The following is a 23,457-nucleotide window of genomic DNA, read 5'->3' as shown; positions in this document are numbered from 1 at the left end:
ATATATATTTTTTATTTAGTTAAAGTTAAGGAAAAGACTTAGCTTTTTTTAAAAGTGAGAAGACAATATTTTTAAACAACCAAGGACATGATAAATTTAACATATGTTGAGTGCAAGAAGTTATTTTGATAAAAGAGACTTTTTGCATCCTACACTGATTATTCAGAAAAACACTTCTACAACCTTTTATCAAGAAATAACACCTCAATAATTTAAGGAAAATTTTTCTTAATGAAAACAGAAGGAGACCTTAATGTGAGGAGCTTGCAGTATGATGAGGAATGTTTATATTTTGTGAATTATTAGGCACATACCCACAACACTGAATATTAATTACTGCTTTGGGTGGTGGTTAAAATATTTAATGCTATTTGGTTTTATAAAACCACTTTTTTTTTTCTTTAAGTTGTGAGGTTTTATTGTTAAGCAGTGTTATTACTAGTTTTTACTATTTTTTAACTTTGACCACAGAAATAATTGTTTTCACAAACTTTTTACAGCTTTTTGTACCTATCTTTCAACTTTGACTACAGAAATAAATTTTTCACTCTACAAACTTTCTATAACTTTCTGTATCCATCTAGGCTTCATCTCACATTCCTATCCATCCAGGCTTTATCTTACATTCCTAAACAATCAGTTATTTGGGATAAAGCTACTTTCCTTTTTTCCTTAATTAGAAAAACATTCTTTATACCTTCTATACAACATGCTATTACCACCAAAATCAAACTTGTTAGAATGCTGCTAAATATTTAAAACAAAACATTCTTTATAGAGAGAGGGAGTCAAAGTTCTCATTATCAGATTCCTCAGTAGAGATATTTTATGACACTGGCTTTTCACACAAATGCAAACTGTGCAAACTGCACAAAATTTAAAAGGAGAACTACAAATCTGGGGTTACAGTTAGTGGGGCTCAAACCCACTGAGTTTGCAAGCATGAACCTTGGATCAACTTAATTAGCTTTACTACACAATAGATTAATTGAAACAAAAGAAAGCAAAGTGAAGACAATAAACAAAAAATTACAACTTACCCAGCACAGGGAAAGTTTGAATTGCAAAGCTACCTTAATTCAGATGTGTTTGGTGTTTGTCTGTGATGAGCACTTCCACCTGGACTTCCTAGTCCCAGTACTCTAGGAAAACTTTCTGGGCTACTGGTTAAGCATAATGGGGCAAACAAGATTGCTGGCTAATGCTGCCTTGCAAAGACAGCATTGCAAAATTGGTGCGGCATCTCTAGGGAGGGAAGGTGGCCGCGGTGGCGATAAAAGAGGAAGGTGAGGGAGCAAGGCTATAGTCATTTTCCTGCCACCTTTATTGGCTGGCAGTATGGGGGGCTGAGAGTTTAGGAGGTGGAAGACATTTATTGGAGAGAGCGGTGGTTTCTTTTTTAGGGACCTCAGTTTCAGAACTCTCAGTCTCGGCAATATGAAGAGGGGCCAGGGCAGTGTGAACAAGAGCCCATATAGTAAATATTTTAGAGGAAACTTTCTGTCCTCGCTCAAAGAGGTACTTTAAATTTCATCCAATGCACTCCCACATGTGCCTTCCTCAGGAAACCAAGGGTTATGTTGAACAACATCATGCAATAAAGAGTACAAATTATCTTCTGAAACAGAAGCTTCACTAGCCTGCAGCAGCTATTGTAAAAAATTAACACATACCGGCACTGGGGAACACTGAGAGACTGACCCGTATGGTTGAATGGCTGAAACTACTGAACCACTGCAAGGCAACTTGCCTGTACTTACTACTCAGCTTCCAAATGTCGTGGTCAGAACTGGAACTCCTCATATGGATCACCAATTGTGAAAGAAGGGAGCCGACTCCGTCTCTGTGTTCATGCAAAAGAAAGTTTTATTCTACTCATTCCTACAGGTTTTTATAGCATATAAGGTAGCCTCCTACGCGACTGTTTTCAGGTATTTCAGGGAGGGTGCATTTTTTCTAAAGCCATAAGGTTGATTGCATGTCTTTGATCTCAAGGGACTATCTCTTTGTGGCTAGATGGGGGACAGCAGCACGGAAGGAGCCTGGCTATGTCCTCATCTAAATTGGTGCCTGCCTTCAGGCACACAAAGCTTTGGCCTTCTCCCAGCCTGGTGCCCGCCTTCAGGTCCCCAGTGCTTAGGAGGCGGCCCTCCTGTACAACCTATCAAACCAGGGAAACTTCTGTTTCTCCACAGTTTTGTTTGTTGTATTATGGTGTTTTTATCACATAGAAGTTGATTTGAAGTCTTAGCACTACTCTTAGATTTAGGGTTACTTTTCCAAGTACAAAGCATCCTACAAAGGATATTGGATAAGAAAACTTTTATCCAAGTGTGTTTGAATATTTTGATCAAGTTTGTTTTTTTTTTTAATCACATTTGATTGAATAGACTTCCAACAACTATTTGGTTGGACTGAATGGCAGGTCCTTGAAAATGCCTTAAATAACATTTCTATCTCATGTAAGGTTTAAGACAACTCTTCAACTAATACAAGTAAATTTATATATTGTGTTCCAACTTAGAATCTTCTTAATAACAGAGATTCTTCCTAATTTGAAATTTCAGAGGGGATAGTTGGTAACATTTCCCAAAGCCATCTGATCTTATTTATTTGACTTTCGAGAATTTTCTTCCCAGCTAGAAATTCTAGAAAGCTGTTGATGAACTCTGATGGAGAATATGCCCTCCAGGCATCAAAGCAGCCAGTTTGCCATTTGTCCTCAGTTACTGCTCTGTCAGAGCTCTTCCTCAAAGGGATCGATGGAACTGCAGGCCTCATGCATTTTCCTATAGGACATCCTATACAAAGAATATTACCAAAGTCATATCCTTGGCATTTATTTAATCAACACTTTTATGTTGAACTGTTCATTTTACATGCATGATATTCTCTGTGGATTATAACACTGATCATAATTATCATCAGTAAGGCAGCAACTTGAAGTCCATTCTAGAGAACTTAATAACGTACATACTTTCAAATCATGTTATTTCTTCTTGGGTAATTATTTTATACTAAATATTTTTTATGATTTTAGTTTAACAAAAGTTATCCATCCCCATTTTATTTAGATGTTTAAATTAATTTTCTAATATAAAGTGATTTTCAAATGTAACAAGAAAATAAATCAGTGTATTTTAAAAATAACATTTAAAATCCACCTCCTATCTGATTGGCAACTTAAAAGAAGCATTACATTCATGCTATACAATTTGTGTAGTATTCTTTTGAGGGAGAAGTTTCTTTAGAACAACATTTTTGTTTCTCCCTCATTTTTGATGCCCTCAATGGCACAAAACACATTTCAAAATTGAAGATAATTATGGATTTTTATATTTGTAAAAATAAAGTTGATAGAAACATATACCTCAAATTGAAAAACACAAGATGTATATTTTTTTGTGTTCTTATTGACAGACTAGAGTTATGCTCTCCAAAGCAACAGAAACCAACTTGGTGCATGATATTTATAGTCACATTGCACAATAATATTTTTTTCAGATGCATATTTGAAGATCTTTTTGCCTTGCTTCTTTTATATGAGTTGATTTGAAGTAATGTACTTTAGGTACTATGACAAAATAGCAAATTTCTTTTGATAAGTTTCAAGAACAGTAATTACATTTTAAATAAATGCTTAATTTTAGAATAGTTTTAGGTTTACAGAAAAGTTGCAAAGATAGTACAGAGCTCTGATATACCTCAACCTAGTTTTCTCTATTATTCACATCTTACTTTAGTATGGTAAATTTATCACATCTAATGAGCCAATATTGATACATTATTATTAACTAAATTCATACTTTATTCATATTTTCTTAGTTTTTACTTAATATTTTTTTGTTGTTGTTCAGGAACCCATCTGGAATACCATATTATATTTAGTCATATTATCTCCAGTCAGGCTCATTTAGGCCATGACTGTTTCTCAGGCTTCCTTCGTTTTTGATGAAGTTGACAGTTTTGAGGAGCACTGGTCAAGTATTTTTGTTGCTTGTCCTTCAGTTTGGGTTGGCTGTTGTTCTTATAATTATACTGGGGTTGTGGGTTTTGGGAATGAACAGCTAGAGGTAAAGTGTCATTCTTATCCCATTATATCAAAAGTACATGCAATCAGTATTACTTATCACTGTTGCTTTTAACCTTAATCACCTAGCTGGGGGTTGTGTTTGTTAGATTCCCTAAAAATAACTCCCCCCTCTTTTCTATACTGTACTTTTTGTAAGGAAGTCACTATGCTTAGCCAACACATGAGGGGTGGGGACTTATATTTCACTTCCTGAGGGAAGATTATCTGTATAAATTACTTGGAATTTTTCTGCACCAGAGATTCCCCTATTATCCCCCATTTTTAAATGTATCCAGTCATTTATGGATATCAGTATGGAGTGATGGTTATTTATTTTATACTTTGGGTTATAATCCAATATTACATAATGTATTTTTTTGCTCAAATTGTTCCAGTTTCGGCCATTGGAAGCCCTTTCTGTTGGCCCCTGCATCCCTTTGATATGCCCCATCATTGTGTTTGTGTTGTTGGTGATGGTGTGTGTTTGCTCAACACTTCCCTACTTTCTGGCACTACAAGCTGCTCCAAGACAGAAGTAATTACATTTTAAAAAAAAAAGGAGTGCCTTATTATTAAGGTCATGGCCATGTGTATGATTTCCTTGGACAACTGAGTTCTCCTCAATTCAGTACACATAGACAATACTCCAAATTCAGACCAATCATTTTGCTAAAAGGGCTAATTATAACAACTGCCACAAAGAATCCAGATGGAGATTAGAGTGATTAATAACTATGTGTTTTCTTTGAGGAAATGTGCTATAAGGAAATGTGATTGGTGGAGGAGTTTTAAAAGTTTTGCTTCACTTCTGGAGAGAGATTAATAACTAAGTGTTATTTAGGAGCTTTTACAAGTTTTGTCTCACTTCTAAACACACACCATCATTTCCACTAAACTATACATCCTCAAAACAGGAAAATTCCATGGGAGAAGTGATTTTAGATGCAAAGAAGTTTCTCACACTTTATTTTACCCTGTCACTTATTTGTTAGAATTCTGCTAATACTGCAATGAGGCAATATTCCCATGGAAGTAAAAGTTTCCCAGAGAGAGAAGATGAATGGATTCCTTCAAGCAATGGCAGTAATCTGAAATTATCCCAGTATATGCGGTGCATCAAAGAGTTATTCATATAAATAAAGACCCATTTATAAATATTTATATAAAATATTGTGTATAAAACATTATTCCAATTATTTTCCAAAATGAAAGACAACAGAACAGTGAAGTTAAAAGTTTTGCATAGTTCCAAGAATGTAGGTGAAAAGATTCTCTTTATTTTATTACTTTTGTTTGAAAACTCTTATTTCCTCTGCAATCTTAATTTCAGTTTCCTACACAGTATCCTTCTATGCCATTTTACATGTGAAACAATTAAATCTCAAACAATCAGCCCTGTCATTTTGACATCTTCTTGTTTTAACTCCCACTTCACCTTTTGTCTTTATATGGTTTCTGTATAGAAGTATTTTGAACAATAGTAAGTACATTTTTACATAGCAGCCACTTGCTTGAGAAAACATTCTAATTGTTGTAAGTAACTACCTCCCGACAGGAATAAAATTAGTTTTGTTTTTCCATTGAGAAAGCTTTATAACACATTAGAAATGCCACCTCCTTCTCTCTGTCCTTTCTTCTTACCCTCTTTCTTTCCTTCTTTTTCCACTTCCTTTCTTCCTTCTTTCCTTCCACCCTTCCTTCTTTCTATCCATACATGTATACATACATATTGAACACTTACTACAGGCTAGACATCATTCTAGTCTCCCACCCCTGCTCTTTACCACCAAGACTGCCAAAGGAAATCAGCTAAAATTGAACACAAACTGCCCTAGACACAGCCCTATGTGGAGTCTACCATAAAATCTGTGCATTACTTGGGCTTGGGTTGTGTTGTGTTTGTACCACAAATAATATCTTTCTCTTGATTTTGCTACTATGTTAACCTTCAGGTTATTGCTGCTGATCTTAAAATATTTTCCCATCCTGCATGAAGCTCCACTGTTAAAGACACCTCTCTGCTGAACTCACAAGATATTGTTGAGAATGAAATGCCTTCTTTTCCATGCTAGAACAAAAATTATGTGCCCTGTATATCAGCTGGAATCTGTTGATCCATTCTGAGCCAATACCAGGTCATTTTGTGAGGCAAAGTTTGAGTCCACCTTCTTTCCTATGCTTGGAATCCAGTAGTTTATATACCGCATTTTCCTTAGACAGGGAATTCAGATCTCAGTCTGTAATTACCTTCATCTTTTGCTCTCTTCTCATCTTTCAGCCAGATCACAGATTCAGACCCAATCCTTTGCTTTTGCCCCTCACAGGAGAAAAAAAGTTTCTAAGGAATGGCATTGCAGTAAAATTTACATTCCGATTGTTTATTCTGTGTCACAAATCTGACTTGCAAGATCAAAAACGTTTGGTCCCATATCCCTATTTTAGTGTAGAGAGATACCAGTATGTCTAATCTGTATCAGAATCCACAGAATGAAATCAAACATGCAGATCTTCTAGAACTAACTTAATAATGGCCTGGCCCCAGAAATAAAACAAAACAAAAGTCAGGAAGAGGGAAATACAGCCTCTCTCAAGTCCAAGACTTTCAATGGGAAGTCTTTAGGAAGAGTGATTTTCTGATCTAGCCCAGAAATAGAATTCACTGGTAAATATAGATAAGAGTTAGAGTTACTCATTTGTGTAACTTTTTTCCACTCTCTCCATATTTCCTGCTTGTATGTGATTGATATTAGCAAAGAACACGAAAATGCTTTTGTTTGGCAGCTGGGCTCTTATTTCAGAATTCCTGTCAGAGAATGCAAGTTAGAGTGTTCAACACGATGGAACTCCCAAGCAGTAACATTATAGCTAATAGGAAGTGATGTCTTTCTTTTTTCATAAAAAAAAGATAAAAGGAAAACTGAAATTCTTCCAAATTTTAGAGTTTTAATTTCAAATATGGAATAATAAAGGAATGAAAAGTTTAAAAGTTGTTGAGACTTTTATATACTTTATAAAAACTTACTGAATTTTTAATATATGCCTATACTACACTAGATGCTAAGAATACAAAATTTCAAAACAAAATAAAGACCAATCCTTGGCATTGATAAGATGTGGATTATCAGAATTTATGTGTCTATGGTTATGAATTTGAAAGGAAATGTATATATTTCAGTATGTTTTCCTTTCTGAAATAATTAATCTCTCTCTTAATGTTTGCTTATTCTTACCATCTTTAGGAGATAGTCAACTTCAACTGCCGTAAGCTGGTGGCTACAATGCCTCTTTTTGCTAATGCGGATCCTAATTTTGTGACTGCCATGCTCAGCAAGTTGAGATTTGAAGTGTTTCAACCTGGAGATTATATTATACGAGAAGGAGCTGTGGGTAAAAAAATGTATTTCATTCAACATGGTGTTGCTGGTGTCATCACAAAATCCAGTAAAGAAATGAAGCTGACAGATGGCTCTTACTTTGGAGGTTAGTAAAAATGAAAATGTAAATGTGATAAAGTCTAAGTTGCTCAAGATATGTGCCTATCAAAATTCAAGGTATATCTGAAAACAAGTTATATCTGGTATTTAATGGCCTTATATTTGGAGTCTCATAAAAGTGTCTATAGTGGTATGTTTCACATTCCAGTGTCACACATTCAGTGTTTATAAATTTACTAGTGTTATTAGGTAAGGTATTATTGTTTCATCCTCTTTAACTGGAAGTAAATGACAGTGACTTAAACAAGATGGAAAGTATGTTTTTGTCTCATGAAAAAGCCCTAGGAGAGTTAGATGGTGCTGTCCACTATGGTTCCAGGACCCATATTCTTTTTATTTTTTCTGCCATCCACTTGAGAAGAGCTCCATCCTCCCTACCATATTTTGATATGGCCCACAAAAGGGGAGAAACAGAGTGTCTCACTCTGCCAGGCCTCTATGATAATATCACACACCACTTGGCTTAAAGAAATTTATTGTCTCACAATTTTGGAGGCTAGAAGCTCAAATCAAGGTATTGCCAGCATGCTTTCTCCTGGAGACTATAGTGTTCTGGTGATGGCAATCTCCTGTCACACAGCAATCTCGCTCTCTGGCTTCTCCAACCACTGGTCTCTATTTCTAATTCCAATTTCTTCCGCTTGTAATCACTTAAGCCATATGGGATTATTAAGGCCTGATGTATGACCATATGTTAACCAATAACACCATCTTCAAGGTCCTTTTACAAATGGGTTCAGACCCACAGGACAGGACTCAAAGATGTCTTTTGTGAAGTACATGATTCACTCCCTAACAGACAGCAAGTGAAGAGCAAGCAGCTTCTCTTTAGATATGTGCCCCAGAAATTGCCAGCATCGCTGCTACACCCATCTCATTGGCTTAAATTTAACCACAGAATCACCTCTAGCTATAAGGAATGTTTAGCAAGGCAAATTGCTAGCTAGATAAAAATTTGCCTTGCTAAAAAATTCTGAAAAGTTGGATTGTTTCCAACTTTATTACTATAATAAGATATATATTTATATCTGTGCATATGTACAAAAACTACTAGGAGTTGAATTGCTGGGTCAAAGATGATGCATATTTTTAAACTGAGATAAATTACACCAAATTGCCTCTGATGAGACTGCTTAGTTCTACATTGCTTTGTCAACTCATTTTTAGTTTTGTCCTCTTAATAAGTAAAAATGGCATCCTTTTACAGTGTAGTTTGCATTTTCATTATTGTTAGTGAGGTTGAAGGACCTCTTCTTAGATTTATTGATCATGAGTATTTATTTTTCTCTTTCTATTTTTGGCATATTTTTCTACTGCATTTTTTAGGTTTTTAAAACCAATTTATAGAAAATTTCCTAATATATTTTTGCTATATACTGCAACTGTCTTCTCCAAGATTGTTTCTGTTATTTTAATTTGTTTATGGTGTCTTTCATCATGCTGATGTTCATTTTTGTTCATTCAAATCTGTCTATCCTTTCCTTTAATGGACTAGAGATTGTGCAATCCTTTAGAGTGTTTTGCACACTGCAAAATTGTAGAAACTCTTTCCATATTTCTATTTGTTCAGTTTCATTACATTTTTTTTATTGTGGAATATAACATATCCACATAGAAGTAATAACTTTCCAAGTGCAATTTAACAAGTAGTTAGAGAGCAAATTTCAAAGAATATTATGGGTTAGAGTTCCACAGTTTCAGTTATTTCCTTATTGTAAAATATAACATATATGGAAAAAAAGTGATAACTTCCAAAGTACAATTTAACAAGTAATTACATAGCAAATTTCCAAGAATGTTATGGGTTACAGTACAAACTTAAATCCTCTAGAGAGCTCCTATGCCAGCTAAGTCCCAAAACCCAGAGGCAATTGCCTTTTCAAGAACATCATTACATTTTATTTTTATTTTACTTTTATTTTAATTTACTATATTTTATTATTATATATACTTGTATTACATTTTTACTGTTAGTATCAATCCATCCAAACTATATTTGTGGGTGAAGTGTGAGGTAAGATTCTGTGCTTTTCCCTAAAATTGGCAATTTTCCACAATTATTAATGGAAGATTCTAACCTTTCTGCAAAAATTTGAAGTGTTTATTTAATAATATGCTGATTTTAGGACATTTTCCTTTCTTCCTTTTCTCCTTTCTCCTCGAGTGACTCAGCGTTGTCTCATCAGCCTCTTATGCAGATTGGGCTAAGGAAATCTTTTGTGCAGATTGAGCTAAGGAAAAAGGAGATTAGGACAAACTCAGAAGCTATTAGGATCTACTTTAGAAAGGGCAGAGAACTAATGTTTGGATGAAGGAAAAAGAGCAAGAAAGTGATTTGAAGCTGATGGCGTAAGAAATAAATGTATGCATGTACAGGTCAGGTGCAGAGAGAGGTTGGTTGGAGGATAAAAATCTTTCAGACAATTCTGGAGGTGTGCTAAATGTGTAGAAGAAAAGTTTAGAAAGGAAATCTTTCAAATGTTCTTATGCATTAAGAATAGATTTCTCCATTTGACATATGTTTTGTGAATTCAAAGGAGCTTTAATTTATTTTTTGGTTATATTTGGTAATATGACTAACGTTTTGTATGGAAACTGGAGCATGTGTCTCCATGACTTTATGCTAAACTATCAGGAAAGCCAGTTACATCAGTGAATGTCCCTTGTTTTGAACCATAAGGTTTTTTGGGGATAATTCCATTTTTAACTGATTCCTTTAGCACAATGTAGCTCTGTCCATAGTTAGATTTGTCTGTAATTTTATTGTTATAGTGGTTATTTTTGTTATTCCCTTGATGACTTTGGTTGTCAGGTTTTGCTCACCTCTTAGAAACAGTAGGAAATCTTTTGAAAAAATATTTTCCCTATTTTACAGGAGTTTAATCAATCTATTCATTCCATGTTATTTGAGGGTAAATCAATCTCTCTTTCATTCCGTCTTCTGTGTTTATGGAAATACTGAGATTTTCTACTTCTTTATGAGTAACCATTAAGTTCACATAATTCAATTGTTCATAACACTGAGTAGACATTAGAATATCCTGTTTTAAAAACAATCTGCTCAAATTCCCTTAATTTTTACTTAAAGTCCTTATTCTGTTCAAAATGCCACCTATGATATCACAAAAATATTAATAAAAATGACACTTTCCTCCTATTCCATAGTGTATCTTTGGAAGATAGTTACTATGTGAAGCCCACAATTAAGAAATAGGGAGTAATATGTCACTTCCTTAAGGGCAGCCATGTCTACATAAATTACTTGGGACTATTCTGAAGAGGAGATTTATCTATTTTCTTCCACTTATTTATTTATTCAATCTTTTGATTAAATCAGAATGGACATTTGTATATGTATTTTGTAATTTGTTTTATATCCCAATGCTTTTTTTACTAATTATGTTGCTCAACTTGTTCTGGCTTTGGCCACTAGGTTCTTTCAGTTAACCCTTGTGCACCTTTGAAATATCCCTATCGTTGTTGTTGTTTATTGAGGTTTTCTTATTTTTTGGCACTACGGTTTCTCCAGGCTTATCTTATGTATTTACTCCCCCAGGTCTAAAATCAGCCATTTCTCCGAGGAACCCTAGTTCTTTTCTTTGGAGAACAGCATTAGAAACCAAGATTTAGACATTCAGATATTAGGTGTACTTGTTGCTACTGGGATGTCCTTATTTCTAGGCTCTCTCAGCTGATAGAGCAAGGAGGCATATCTGTGTATAATATCTTGTGTGTGTGTGCATTCACATGTGCATGTAATTATTTCTTTATTAAGCTAACCACAAATACACACTGATATCTCCAAAATTAATCCATTATAACATGCATCATTCTGGTCTCCTCCCCTTGTTAATTTGTAACTTTCCACAATAATAGTGAGAAACTTTGCTCCCACCACCCATCATTTATTTATTTAATTGTTCAATTTTAATATACATGTATAGTGATAACAGAGTTAGCATGTACTTCCATGGGAAGCAATTTTATCAACTAGAGTACCGTGCTTATGTAGTGTTCCTTTTGCATCTAGTCTTACAGACTCCACTGATTTCCAAAGGTATTTAGGTAACCACCATATTCCCTCACCTGCTTCAGTGAGGTTGCTTCATATGTTTGCAATAGAGTTAAATTATTTTACCATGATTTGCATTCCTCCTGCGATATATTGACCTCCTAAATGATTTTTTTAATTTGCATACCTAAGATTTGCTCTTTGTGCTGTAGAGTTATATGAATGTTGACAAATGGTTAATTTATTTTATTACCATTACAGCATTGTACAAACTGGTTTCACCATCCTAAAAGTTCATCTGTGCTTGCCTTTTCCACTCATCTCCCACCTCAAACCCATGGCAACCACTGATTATTTACTATCTCTATAGTATCTCGTTTTCTGGAATTCAATATAATTGAATTATAATTGAATAATACAGTGTGTAGTATTGTTTTTGTTTTGTATTTCAAATTCCATTAGTTCATTGGTAAATAAGAAGCAACTGATTAAATGGGAAAGCAGTTGACTTTTCTATACTAACCTGGTATCCAGTGACAGCAGTAGTCACTTACTAGTTAAAGGAAGTCTTTTTGGGGTCAATTCTTTGGAATTTTCTACATAGACAATCTTGTCACCTACAAATAGAGATGGTTTTATTTCTTCATTTACAATCTGTATACCTTTTACTTCATTTTCTCATGTCAATTCACTAGCTAGAAGTGGTAAGACAGGCAATTCTTGCCTTATTCCTGATGTTTGTTTGTTTGATTTCAATCAGTTTATTTTAGTCTATCTGAATCTTTATATTTTTTAAGTGGGTGTCTTTTAAACAACATAATTTGGCCTTGACCTTGTTTGTTTGCTTGCTTGTTTTCAGTCCACTTTGACAATCTCTGTCTTTTAATATGCTTATTTAGACCATTCATATTTAATATTATTGATATATTTGGATTAATATCAACTATGGTTATAACAGCTTTCTGGGTATTGCCAGAGTTTTTCATTTTTGCCTTCCCTAGTTTTCATTGAGCATACTGTATGATTCCATTTTATCTCATATCTTATCAAATCAATTATACTTCTTTAAAAATGATTTGTTTCCTTAGCATATATAATCTATATTTTAACTAATCTAAATATAATTTAAAATAACACCATCTGCTTCACATGCAGTGGTGGTACATTTTAACAAACAATTAACAATTCCTCCCCCCATGCCTTTGAATATTACTGCCATTTATGGTTAATAAATAATATGCTATCATTATTCTATACATTATTGCTACCATTACTTTAAATTAACAGTTATATTTTAGGTCAATTAAGAATAAGAAAAATAAAAATTTTATTTTTCCTTCATTTATAACTTCCCCAGTGATCTCATTTTCTTTATGTAGAACCAAGTTTTTGATATATATCATTTTTCCTGTGCCCAAAGAAAATCTTTTATCATTTCTTACAGGCAGGTCTTCTACCAATCTGTTGCCTCTGCTTTTGTTTATCTGACAATGTCTTTATTTATCCTTTCCTTTTGAAAGATAATTGTGACGGATATAGAATTCTAGGTTGGTGGATTTTTTTTTTCATTCAACAGTTTAGTGATTTACTCCACTCTCTTCTTGCTTGCGTAAGTTTTGATGAGGTATTCATTGTAATTCTTATTGTTGTTCCTCTATAGACAAAGTGATTCCATCCCACGAAGCTTCAATTTTCTTTTTGTCTTTTTTTTTTTTGCAGTTTGAATGTGATATGCCTAGATAAAATTGATTGATAGATGATTTATATTTATTCTGCTTAGTGTCCTCTGAGTTTCTTGGGTCTGTGGTTTGGTATCTGTAATTAATTTTGCACAGTTCTAAGCCTAAAATATTACCTCAGGTATTTATTCTGCTTCAATATCTTTCTTCTCTTTCTGATATTTCATTTATGTGCATATTATATCATTTGCTGTTTTCCAACAGTTCTAAGATGTTCTGGTCTAATTATTATTATTATTATTATTTCTCTTTGCATTTCAGTTTGGGAACTTTCTTTTAACCCATCTTATCTTCAAGCTCACTGATTTTTCTTAGCCATTTGAAATCTACTTATGAGCCTATCCAGAGCATTCTTTATTTCTGTTACAATATTTTGATTTTTAGCATTTCTTTTTGATTCTTTCTTATAATTCTCATCTTTTACATAACTTGTTTGTTCTTTAATGTTGACTACTTTTTATACTACATCCCTTAATATATTAATCATAGTTATTTTAAGTTACCTGTTTGACAATTCTGACATCTGTGTCTTACTTGCATCTATTCTAATATTTGCTTTGCTCTTTGCTCTTCAGACTATTTTTTTTTTTTTTTGGTGTGCCTTGTTATTTCATTGTTGATAAGAACTAGAAATATTTTATTGGGTAATAGGAACTGATTTAAGTAGGTCTCTAGTATAAGGATTTATATCAATCTGGCTAGTAATTGGGTTTTATTTAATGTGTGCTGTAACTGTAGGCACTAGAGACTTCAAATTCCTCTAGGTCCTTGTCTTAGATACCCTTCTTGACTTTGAGCTTCCTTAAGTACTCCTTCTCAGAAAGAGTCTTGCATTTTATGGCTCTTTTTGCTGTATTCCATTGTTATTGTAGGAGGGGAAGCATTCCCCTATTATCTTCCAATTAATTATCAGTCGTTTAGTGGGCCTATATCTTGGTCCTGTGACGTTCACTAATATTTCTTGTTATGTAGCTTTCCCACCCCAACCAATGCCTCCTTCCCACTTAGAAGTGACAGGAAAGCTAGAGGGGGCTGGAGTAAGAGGAGTGTCCTTCTCCCAAGGCTCCAGGAGAAGGCTCTGTTAAAGTCTTTCCTCCCGGAGAATAGTCTTTGGTGATAGAAGGCACTAGTGGTATTTCACAAGGATTACTCTTCATCTCCCCCTGCCAGAGCCCTGGGCAATCTTTCTCAAATGTTCACCGTGAGATTCTGGGAGTTTCTAGAGGCGATGCCTATGAAAATGTGGTGTCCTCTAAGACTGTGGGTGCCAGGAGTTTCTCACTTTCATGTTGGTCCACATTCAGCCTCTACCAATTTGTAAAATGATCATTTAAATTTTCCTACCAGTTATAGCTCCAGTGGCTTCTGTTCCAGGTGACCAGATCTTGGCTCTAACTTCTGGGATCCTCCTATCTCTCCAAATTACTGGGAGGAGGTTTGCTCTGGACCTCCGTTTTCTGATAGGTCCAAGATAAGTCACTGATCTTCCGTCTGTCCAGCTTTTTCTGGTTGGCTGAACCTTTTTGGAAGAGAGTGATGACATCCATGGTAAAGCTAACACCAAAAGTCCCCTCTTATTTTTCTAATCCCTTATAAATCTACAATTTATGTCTTTTCTTCTTCCTAATGACATCCTTTTTCTATTTTATTATTTTTTTCTTCATCATATGTATTAAACATTTGTCTTTTTCAAGAAAGTTTTTTATCTTTAATAACTTTTCTATTTTGCCTTTAGGAAACGCTTCCTTCTACTTACTTTAGCTTTTAGTTGTTTAGTTTTTTATTATTTTTTCTCCTTTAGCTTTATGAGTTAAATAAAAAAAGAAGTTAATTTATTTTTGATCTTTATTTCTTATTTTGTGGAAAGAAAGGAGCTTGCCTTTTATTTTTCTATAGTGGTAACATAACATAAAATTTTCCATCTTAATATTTTCTTTATTTTTAATGACTCAATTATAGATACATATAAATCTGGCTATAGAGCTTTGTTAAAATCCTGTTGTTTTTTTTTTATATTGATTTTATCAGCACTTATTTCTAAATGGATTGTGCTTTCAGTCCAGATTTACTATGCAGTATATGTGTTATATTTTCTTTAGATTTTTTTTTAATTAAATGGAATGATTGGAGAGGACATTATGGGCAAGAAAGAAGTGCATAAATCTCTGAATAAGAGAATATGAGAATTAATGAATATCCAAAATATTGAATGACTAATTCTATTAAGAAAAAATATGGGTAGAAAAGATGAGTCTTAATTGAGATTTATTTGAGAAAAGTAATGAAATGTTCTACAATTACAAACTCAGTTATAAAATCAAAATGTAATTGTATATAAAGAACATTTTTCCTTTGTTTCTTCCAAATTTTTCTATCCTAAATTATTAGCTCCAAATTTAGCATTGTACAATTATCAGTAGTTAGCCCAAATTTAAATAATACAACAAATATTCCCCCGATATTTGTTTATTTCAATAAGAAACAAATGTCTACTTATTAGATCCAACTCACTTCAACAAGGAAGTCTGTAAAATAGTATTTTGTTTCATTTCTGTGCCTTTAGCCTTGTTCATATTTGCTCTGTGGTGAAGTGAAATAGCTTTTAGTCCAGGGTACTGGAAGCACTAGAGTTAGATGGGCAGTTTATGAAAAAAAAAAAATAGGTCTGTCTTACTTGCTATTATATTCCACATATACCTGTGATGGAAGATAATGTAAGGCACCAAAGAAGATAATGTAAGGCATCTAGAATTAACAATGTCAGAGAACTTACTTAACATTTTGGAGTTTACAAACCATACCACTTTCATTACCTAATGTGGAATTTCAAAATTATTAGAACAGACCTTTGCATTTGCAGTTTCATAATTGTGTTAAGTTGAACATGATAGGCTTATGCTACTGTTAAGCAAAAGAGCCAGGGATCAACTGAGGATTTTTAACCCCAACTCAGAATTATCATTCCACTCCCCTAAAATGTCTGAATTAAATGAAAATAATCAGTGCACAGAATGCACAACTAAAAGGGAGAGCAAAAATAGAAAGATAAGGAGACTTATTTAAAGAAAGATCAAACTCAGTTTTGTATTCTGTTCCTGACAGGATTTATTTCTATAACAATACAGGAGTATGTCTCTAGACCGACACAATTTTTTAAAATTCAGATTTGTTTTTGTTGTTGTTGGGAGTGGTGAGGAGATGGTGGTGTTAGATCAGCTCATGCACCATCTCATTCAGTTTTCTCACCATTAGAGTCCCCAAGTAATGTTTTAGGGGAGAGAAAAGAGATGAGAAAATGAATATAGACTAAGCGGCTATTGAATATTAGGCATTTCATAGGCCCTGAGAATACAGCAGTGAGCAAAACAGACAAAATTCCCCACACCCATGGAACTTATATTTTAGTGAGCCCTTCTATTTTGGAAAGAAAACTTAATAAACAAACCTTGAAATTACTGAAAATATTAAACCTTGTTATCAGATGGTGATAAAGCTTCGCAATGAAATAAAGCAGGGAAATGGGATAAGAAAATCTTCCCTGCTCATGCAGTCCTATGATAATCATATCATAATGGGGGTTAGAGTCCAGGGGTGCTGGTTTACTTGGGAGTCCCAGGACCACTGTGGAGAGTGATGTGAATGGGGAAAAGGGCCTAAGGAGATGTGTCTTCATGGCCTCAGGTGAGATGAATGGTGAGAAAGTGCATGCAGAGGTGTTAGAGTGAGGCTCTTATTTGTAGCAAAAGGAGCTCCTGCACTCATTCCTGACTTCTGTGAGGAAAACTTGGAAATCCTCAATTTTCATATGAGGAAAATGAGGCTCAGAGCAGTTTAACAACCTGGCCAAGGACACATACCTGAAAAGGGGCAAAATCTGGTTTCAAACTCAGGTGTCGATCTGAACCAAAAGCCTGTTCCCTCCTCCTTGCCTCCTGAGAGAGGGCAGGATTATCCTCCCGGGTGTTAATTTCAAACATTAGTTAAGCCTTGGCTTCTCTTCAAAGCTCTCCATGGCTCTCTTATTCAGGCATTGGCTAATCCTGTTTGTAATCTATTTGTATGTTCTGCCTGAACCTCCTGTTAAAGTAACTGCATTAATGTAATATCCATTGACTGAGGTAAACCTTCCCTCTGTTTTCTGTTAATATATCTTACTGAAATTTCAAATAATCTATCTTTGTTTTTCCACAGCAAAATGTTCTTGTTGACTCAGTGTGTTAATTTTCTTCTTTCAAAAATATCTTTCTATCCTATTAGCTCTTCTAATGGTATGGTAATTTCAAACAAGCCTATCAAAAGGGAAGTGTTTCCCATGGCTGTTGCTGTTGTAAATCATTTGGTTTTAAATGCTGCTTAGCAATGTCTAGTATTTTGCTAGCCTTAATGGGACTGCCATTTACTATATGTAGGCAATATGTGTGTATGTGTGTTTTTAATTTTTATGTCCAAAATACATTTGGCCAGATGAAGATCATCTGATATTTTTACATTTAGAGCCACAGATTTGAAAGACCACAGACAGTTCTTGTCACGGTGACCTTTATTAGTTGTAAGAGGATTGATGCATCTGCCAGTCTGTAGATTTGCTGTTTACACCACCTCTACTGATACTGATTTTTTAGAAGGTGTCAGGTTGACTGTAAATTCACAACTTGATCATCTCAATTTTCCCATTACATTTCTGAGGGAGATGAGGCAGCAGCACAGAATAATGAATTTCCTTATAGAGCTTTTCTTTGTCTTTCATTTCCTCATTTGTTCTCCGATTAGACAAAGCTAAGTGAAAAAACTATTTCAACAATTATAAGACAGCGCTGTGGGATATTTTTGAAGATCTTGGCCTACTCAAAAATGTTAGATAATACACAACCACAAGGTGAAACTTTGCTAAATCACTGGGTACAATATCTTCATCCCCATCTCTTTCTTTTCCTCAGCTTCATAACTCTATAAAGTCATATATAATTGAATCAATGTATAATAAAGGCTTAAATAATCTCTGAAGCACTAATAAGAGTGAAGATCAAAATTAAGAATACATTTAGGAGGCGGGGCAAGATGGCAGCATAGAGAGGAGTGGAAGCTAAGTAGTCCCCCTGGAACAACTACAAAAAAAACAGAAACAACTAGTAAATAATCCAGAATAACTGTGGGGGGACAAATGAGACCATCCACTCATCATACACCAACCTGAATTCGGAGGAATGCCCGAGAACCAGCAAAAAATCTGTAAGTAAAACCTGCGGATCCAAGACACGAGACCCCCTCCCCTGTAGCCCGAGCTGCAAAGCCTCATGGTGCCAGAGAGAAGCTCTCTCCCAGCAAGCAAATATAGCTCAGCTGAGCTCCAACTGGGGTTTTAAGTAGCGAGTATGAACTGCTCACTACAGGTACGCATCCCCAAAAAACAGACAGAGGCTTTGGGTGACGACTGACCTTGGAGAGCCGGAGGGTCGCCTTGGACTGGGTCTGAAGAGGACTATCTGTTTCTTTTTCAGCTCAGTGGAGAAAGTCCCAGTCATTTTCAGTTTCCAGGGCTGTGACTCGGGGAAGGGTGGAGACAGCACAAGCAGAGTGAGACCATTGAAATGCTAATGACCTCCACCTGGGGGCTCTGTCTTCTCTAGGAGGAAAGGGGTGGGACCCTTTCCATTCAGAACCAGAGCCCAGAGCCTGGGGGAACACGGCCATACCTCCTCACACCCATCAAAAATTATAGGCTAACAGGCATCGCCTGCTGGGCAGAAAAGCACAGTGACCTGAGGCATCAAAGGGTGGAGCAATTTTGTAAGACACACCCTCAGGGAAACCGGATACTGAATATTTCTTCCCTCTGGGACCTGAGCCTGTTCTGGTCTGGGAAAACCTGATTTGGATAACCAAGGAAACCATGCCTAGACAACAGAAAATTACAACCTACACTAAGAAAAACAAAGTTATGGCCCAGTCAAAGGAACAAATGTACACTTCAACTGAGATACAGGAATTTAAACAACTAATGCTAAATCAATTCAAAAAGTTTAGAGAAGATATTGCAAAAGAGACAGAGGCTGTAAAGGAAACACTGGGCAAATATACGGCAGAAATCAAAAGTTCAAAAAAACAACTAGTAGAATCTATGGAAATGAAAGGCACAACACAAGAGATGAAAGACACAATGGAAACATACAACAGCAGATCTCAAGAGGCAGAAGAAAACACTCAGGAACTGGAGAACAAAACACCTGAAAGCCTACATGCAAAGGAACAGATGGAGAAAAGAATGAAAAAATAAGAGCAACGTCTCCGGGAACTCAAGGATGAAACAAAGTTCAATAATGTACGTATCATTGGTGTCCCAGAAGGAGAAGAGAAAGGAAAGGGGGCAGAAGCAATAACAGAGGAAATAATTAATGAAAATTTCCCATCTCTTATGAAAGACATAAAATTACAGATCCAAAAAGAAGAGATATGAATAGGCCTATGCCAAGACACTTAATAATCAGATTATCAAATGTCAAAGACAAAGAGAGAATCCTGAAAGCAGCAAGAGAAAAGCAATCCAGCACATACAAAGGAAGCTTAATAAGACTATGTGTGGATCTCTCAGCAGAAACCATGGAGGCAAGAAGGAAGTGGTGTGATATGTTTAAGATACTGAAAGAGAAAAACTGCCAACCAAGAATGCTATATCCAGCAAAGCTGTCCTTCAAATATGAGGGAGAGCTCAAAATATTTTCTGACAGACAATGAGAGACTTTGTGAACAAGACACCTGTCCTACAGGAAATACTAAAGGGAGCACTACAGGATGATAGAAGACAGGAGTGCGTGGTTTGGAACACAATTTGGGGAGAGGGTAGCACAACAATGTAAGTACACTGAACAAAGGTAACTATGAATACGGTTGAGAGAGGAAGGTGGGGAGCATGTGAGACACCACAAGAAAGGAGGAAAGATAAAGACTGGGACTGTGTAACTTGGTGAAATCTAGAGTATTCAACAATTGTGATAAAATGTACAAATATGTTCTTTTACGAGGGAGAACAAGCAAATGTCAACTTTGCAAGGTGTTAAAAATGGGGAGGCATTGGGGGAGGGATGCAATCAGCATAAACTAGAGACTGTAACTAATAGGATCATTGTATTATGCTTCCTTTAATGTAACAAAGGTGATATACCAAGGTGAATGCAAATAAGAGGGGGGGATAGGGGAGGCATGTTAGACACTTGATATTGGTGGTATTGTCTGATTCTTTATTCTACTTTGATTTAAGGTTATTTTTCCTTTTGCTGCTTCCTAGCTGTCATTTGTTTTTCCTCTTTCTTTTGCCTCTTTACCTTCTTTGACTCTCCCTCCTGCCTTGTAGAAGAAATGCAGATGCCCTTATATAGATAGTGGTGAAGGTGGTGAACACATAAATGTATGACCATGCAGAGAACCATCAATTACTTACTTGGGATGGAATGTATGGTGAGTGAACAAAACCATATTAAAAAACAAAATGAGTTGATGACAAAACCTCAAGGGCAATATACTGAGTGAAATAAGCCAGACACATAAGGACAATTATTGCAGGGTCTCGCTGATAGGAACTAATTATAATATGTAAACTCATAGACATGAAATATAAGGTACCAAGATATAGGACGAGGCTTAAGAATGGGGAGTGATTCCTTAGTATGAGCAGAATGTTCAATTTGGATGAACTTAAATGTTTGGAAATGAACAGGGGTGTTGGTAGCAAGATGTGAGAATAACTAACAGCGCTGAATGGTGTGTGAATGAGGTGGAAAGGGGAAGCTCAGAGTCATACATGTCACCAGAAGGAAAGTTGGAAGTCAAAAGATGGGAATGTATGAAACTGAATTCTATGGTGGGCAATGTCCATGATCAACTCTACAAATACTAGAAATCACTTCCATGAACCAGAACAAATGTATGACAATACAATTAGAAGTTAATAATAGAGGGGCATATAGGGAAGAACTATATACCTGTTGCAAACTATATACTACAGTTAGTAGTATTTCAACATTTTTTCATAAACAGTAACAAATGTACTATATCAATACTACGAGTCAACAATTGAGGGGGGTTGGTTAGGGATAGGGGAGGATTAGAGTTTCCTTTTCTTTTTTTCTTTTTTCATCTTTCACTTTATTTCTTGTCTGGAGTAATGAAAAGTTTCTAAAAATTGAACAAAAGTTAAGTGTGATGGATGCACAGCTGTATGCGGGTACCCAGGGGCAAGTGATTGTACACTTTGGATCTTTGGATAGTTGTATGGTATCTGAACAATCTCAATAAAAATGAAAAAAAAAAAGAAGAGTACATTTAATCTGCCACCATAATGTCTTTGTCTCCTTAAAAAAAAAAAAAAAAAAGAAAAGAAAAGAAGAAGATAAGTGAATGGAAGAAGGAAAAGAAACCTAAAAAGCCCAAATTGCAATTCCAGGTCCTCCTGTATTCCCACTGTTGTTAAAGAGGGAAAACGAGGCCATGCTTTAAGCCTACCAAGATAACATCTCTGTAAAGTAAGTGTACATTATAAATTCGAAATGTATTTCTATTCCTTGCAATTTTTACAATTTGCTTCCCCTATAAACCCACAGTTTCTCTAATTAAAAAAAAAAGCCCCTCCCTTGTTCCTAAATTTCAATGTCTATCATTAAAAGGGAAAAGTGTGAGTTTCTGTTGCAAGCTGAAACAAGTCTAGCAGGTTATGATTCAGTTAAGAAACATTATTTGAATATTTTCAAAAATGTTCTTTCTCCCTGTTTTAAAAAATGCTAAATTTTGATTATCAGTTTTCATATTCACATTTTACTTGTTCTATTCAAATGCTAACTATCATAATGATAAGATTTATAAGCTATTGAAAAAATTTCTGTTAATAGAGAACAGATGGAAGATTTTTTTGTCCCATCTTTATATGCATAGTTCAGGAAGTTTAGTGAGTTATGACTTTGTATCAAGCATAACTGGAGGAAAAACTAAGCCAGACATGTAGCACCAGTAATGATAGTCTAAGGAAACCATCCCCTGGAATGATATTTTCTTTAAGGATTGCTTTAGAATAGTTCTGCATTTCCCATTCCATTGCTGTCCCTCAGGATTCCCAGAAGGGATGGTTCCAGCACCCAAGCTTATTAGGCTTTCTTCCATTCTGAAGCCATTCTTCTTTCCAGAAAGTGCAAATAATGTATAAATCCCTTGACAATATCTTCAAAATTCTGTATAATCTGGCCCAACCTGTATTTCTAATATCAAGTCCTTCTTTTCCTTCAAGCACCCTTGGCCAACCAATCCCTCAAGACTGCTAGTTCTTACCTAAACAAGCAAAAAATGCCTTTGCAAAGGTTGATCCCTTTGGTTTAAAAAAAAATTTCCTATCCACTCTTGTCGTTCAGCCACACCACTGCTTCTAACCTTGCTTAAAACACCAGTGAATGTTATTTCTTATCTCCCCTAGGCAGGTAAGTGATTTTTTTCTTTGTGCTTTTGTAGCACTTTCACCATAGCCTATTATTGAATTCTGTTTTAGTTTTTAGATTCCAATTCCTGAGAAATTCAGTTTTACTAACTCTTAAGTTAATTTCTATCCTATTTTAAATTAATCACATTGTAGTAGAGATCGATGTTCTAACACTTAGAACATTAGAATCTAATTCAGTGCTATCTCTTAGAACTTTCTTTAGTGATAGTATTTTTCCATAGTCAACATTGTTCAGTAAGGTGTCTACTAGCCATATGTGGCTATTCAGCATTTGAATTGTGGCTGGTGTGACTGAGGAATTGAATTTTTCATTTTATTCAATTGCAATTAGTTGAAATTGAAATTGAAATAGCCACATGTGGCTAGTGTCTGCCATATTGGACAGCAACAAATCTAGATTATTATAAGACTGGGATGAAGGAGGTTTATAAGGGAATTGAATCTAGAATGGTATACAGGGATATTATCACTCCTCCATTCTTATTGGAAATTTTGTGATCTTTCAAAAATTCCTTATTTCATGCTAAGCCCTAAGTATCCCTAAGCGTTATTTTACTTCAGAAATGTGGAAAATGGCAATATTTTCTTTACTTCCTCTTTTTCTTTCCTTTGTTCCTCCTTTCTTTCCTTCCTTTTTTTTTTTTATACCTTCTTTTCTTCCT

General features: G+C 35.1%; 1 protein-coding gene across 1 annotated transcript in view; it reads left to right on the top strand.

The window, feature by feature from the left end:
- Window positions 1–23,457, top strand: part of HCN1 (hyperpolarization activated cyclic nucleotide gated potassium channel 1) — a 471,748-nt gene that overhangs the window by 360,568 nt on the left and 87,723 nt on the right. The window contains exon 6 of the mRNA XM_037799144.1: window positions 7,312–7,552. Coding sequence (XP_037655072.1) covers window positions 7,312–7,552 — 241 coding nt within the window. The remainder of the gene's footprint in view (window positions 1–7,311; window positions 7,553–23,457) is intronic.

This window comes from Choloepus didactylus, chromosome 11 (genome assembly GCF_015220235.1).
Source record: "Choloepus didactylus isolate mChoDid1 chromosome 11, mChoDid1.pri, whole genome shotgun sequence".
Lineage (NCBI taxonomy): Eukaryota > Metazoa > Chordata > Mammalia > Pilosa > Megalonychidae > Choloepus > Choloepus didactylus.
Note: the sequence above shows the minus strand (reverse complement) of the source record. Positions and strands in the feature narration are given on the sequence as shown.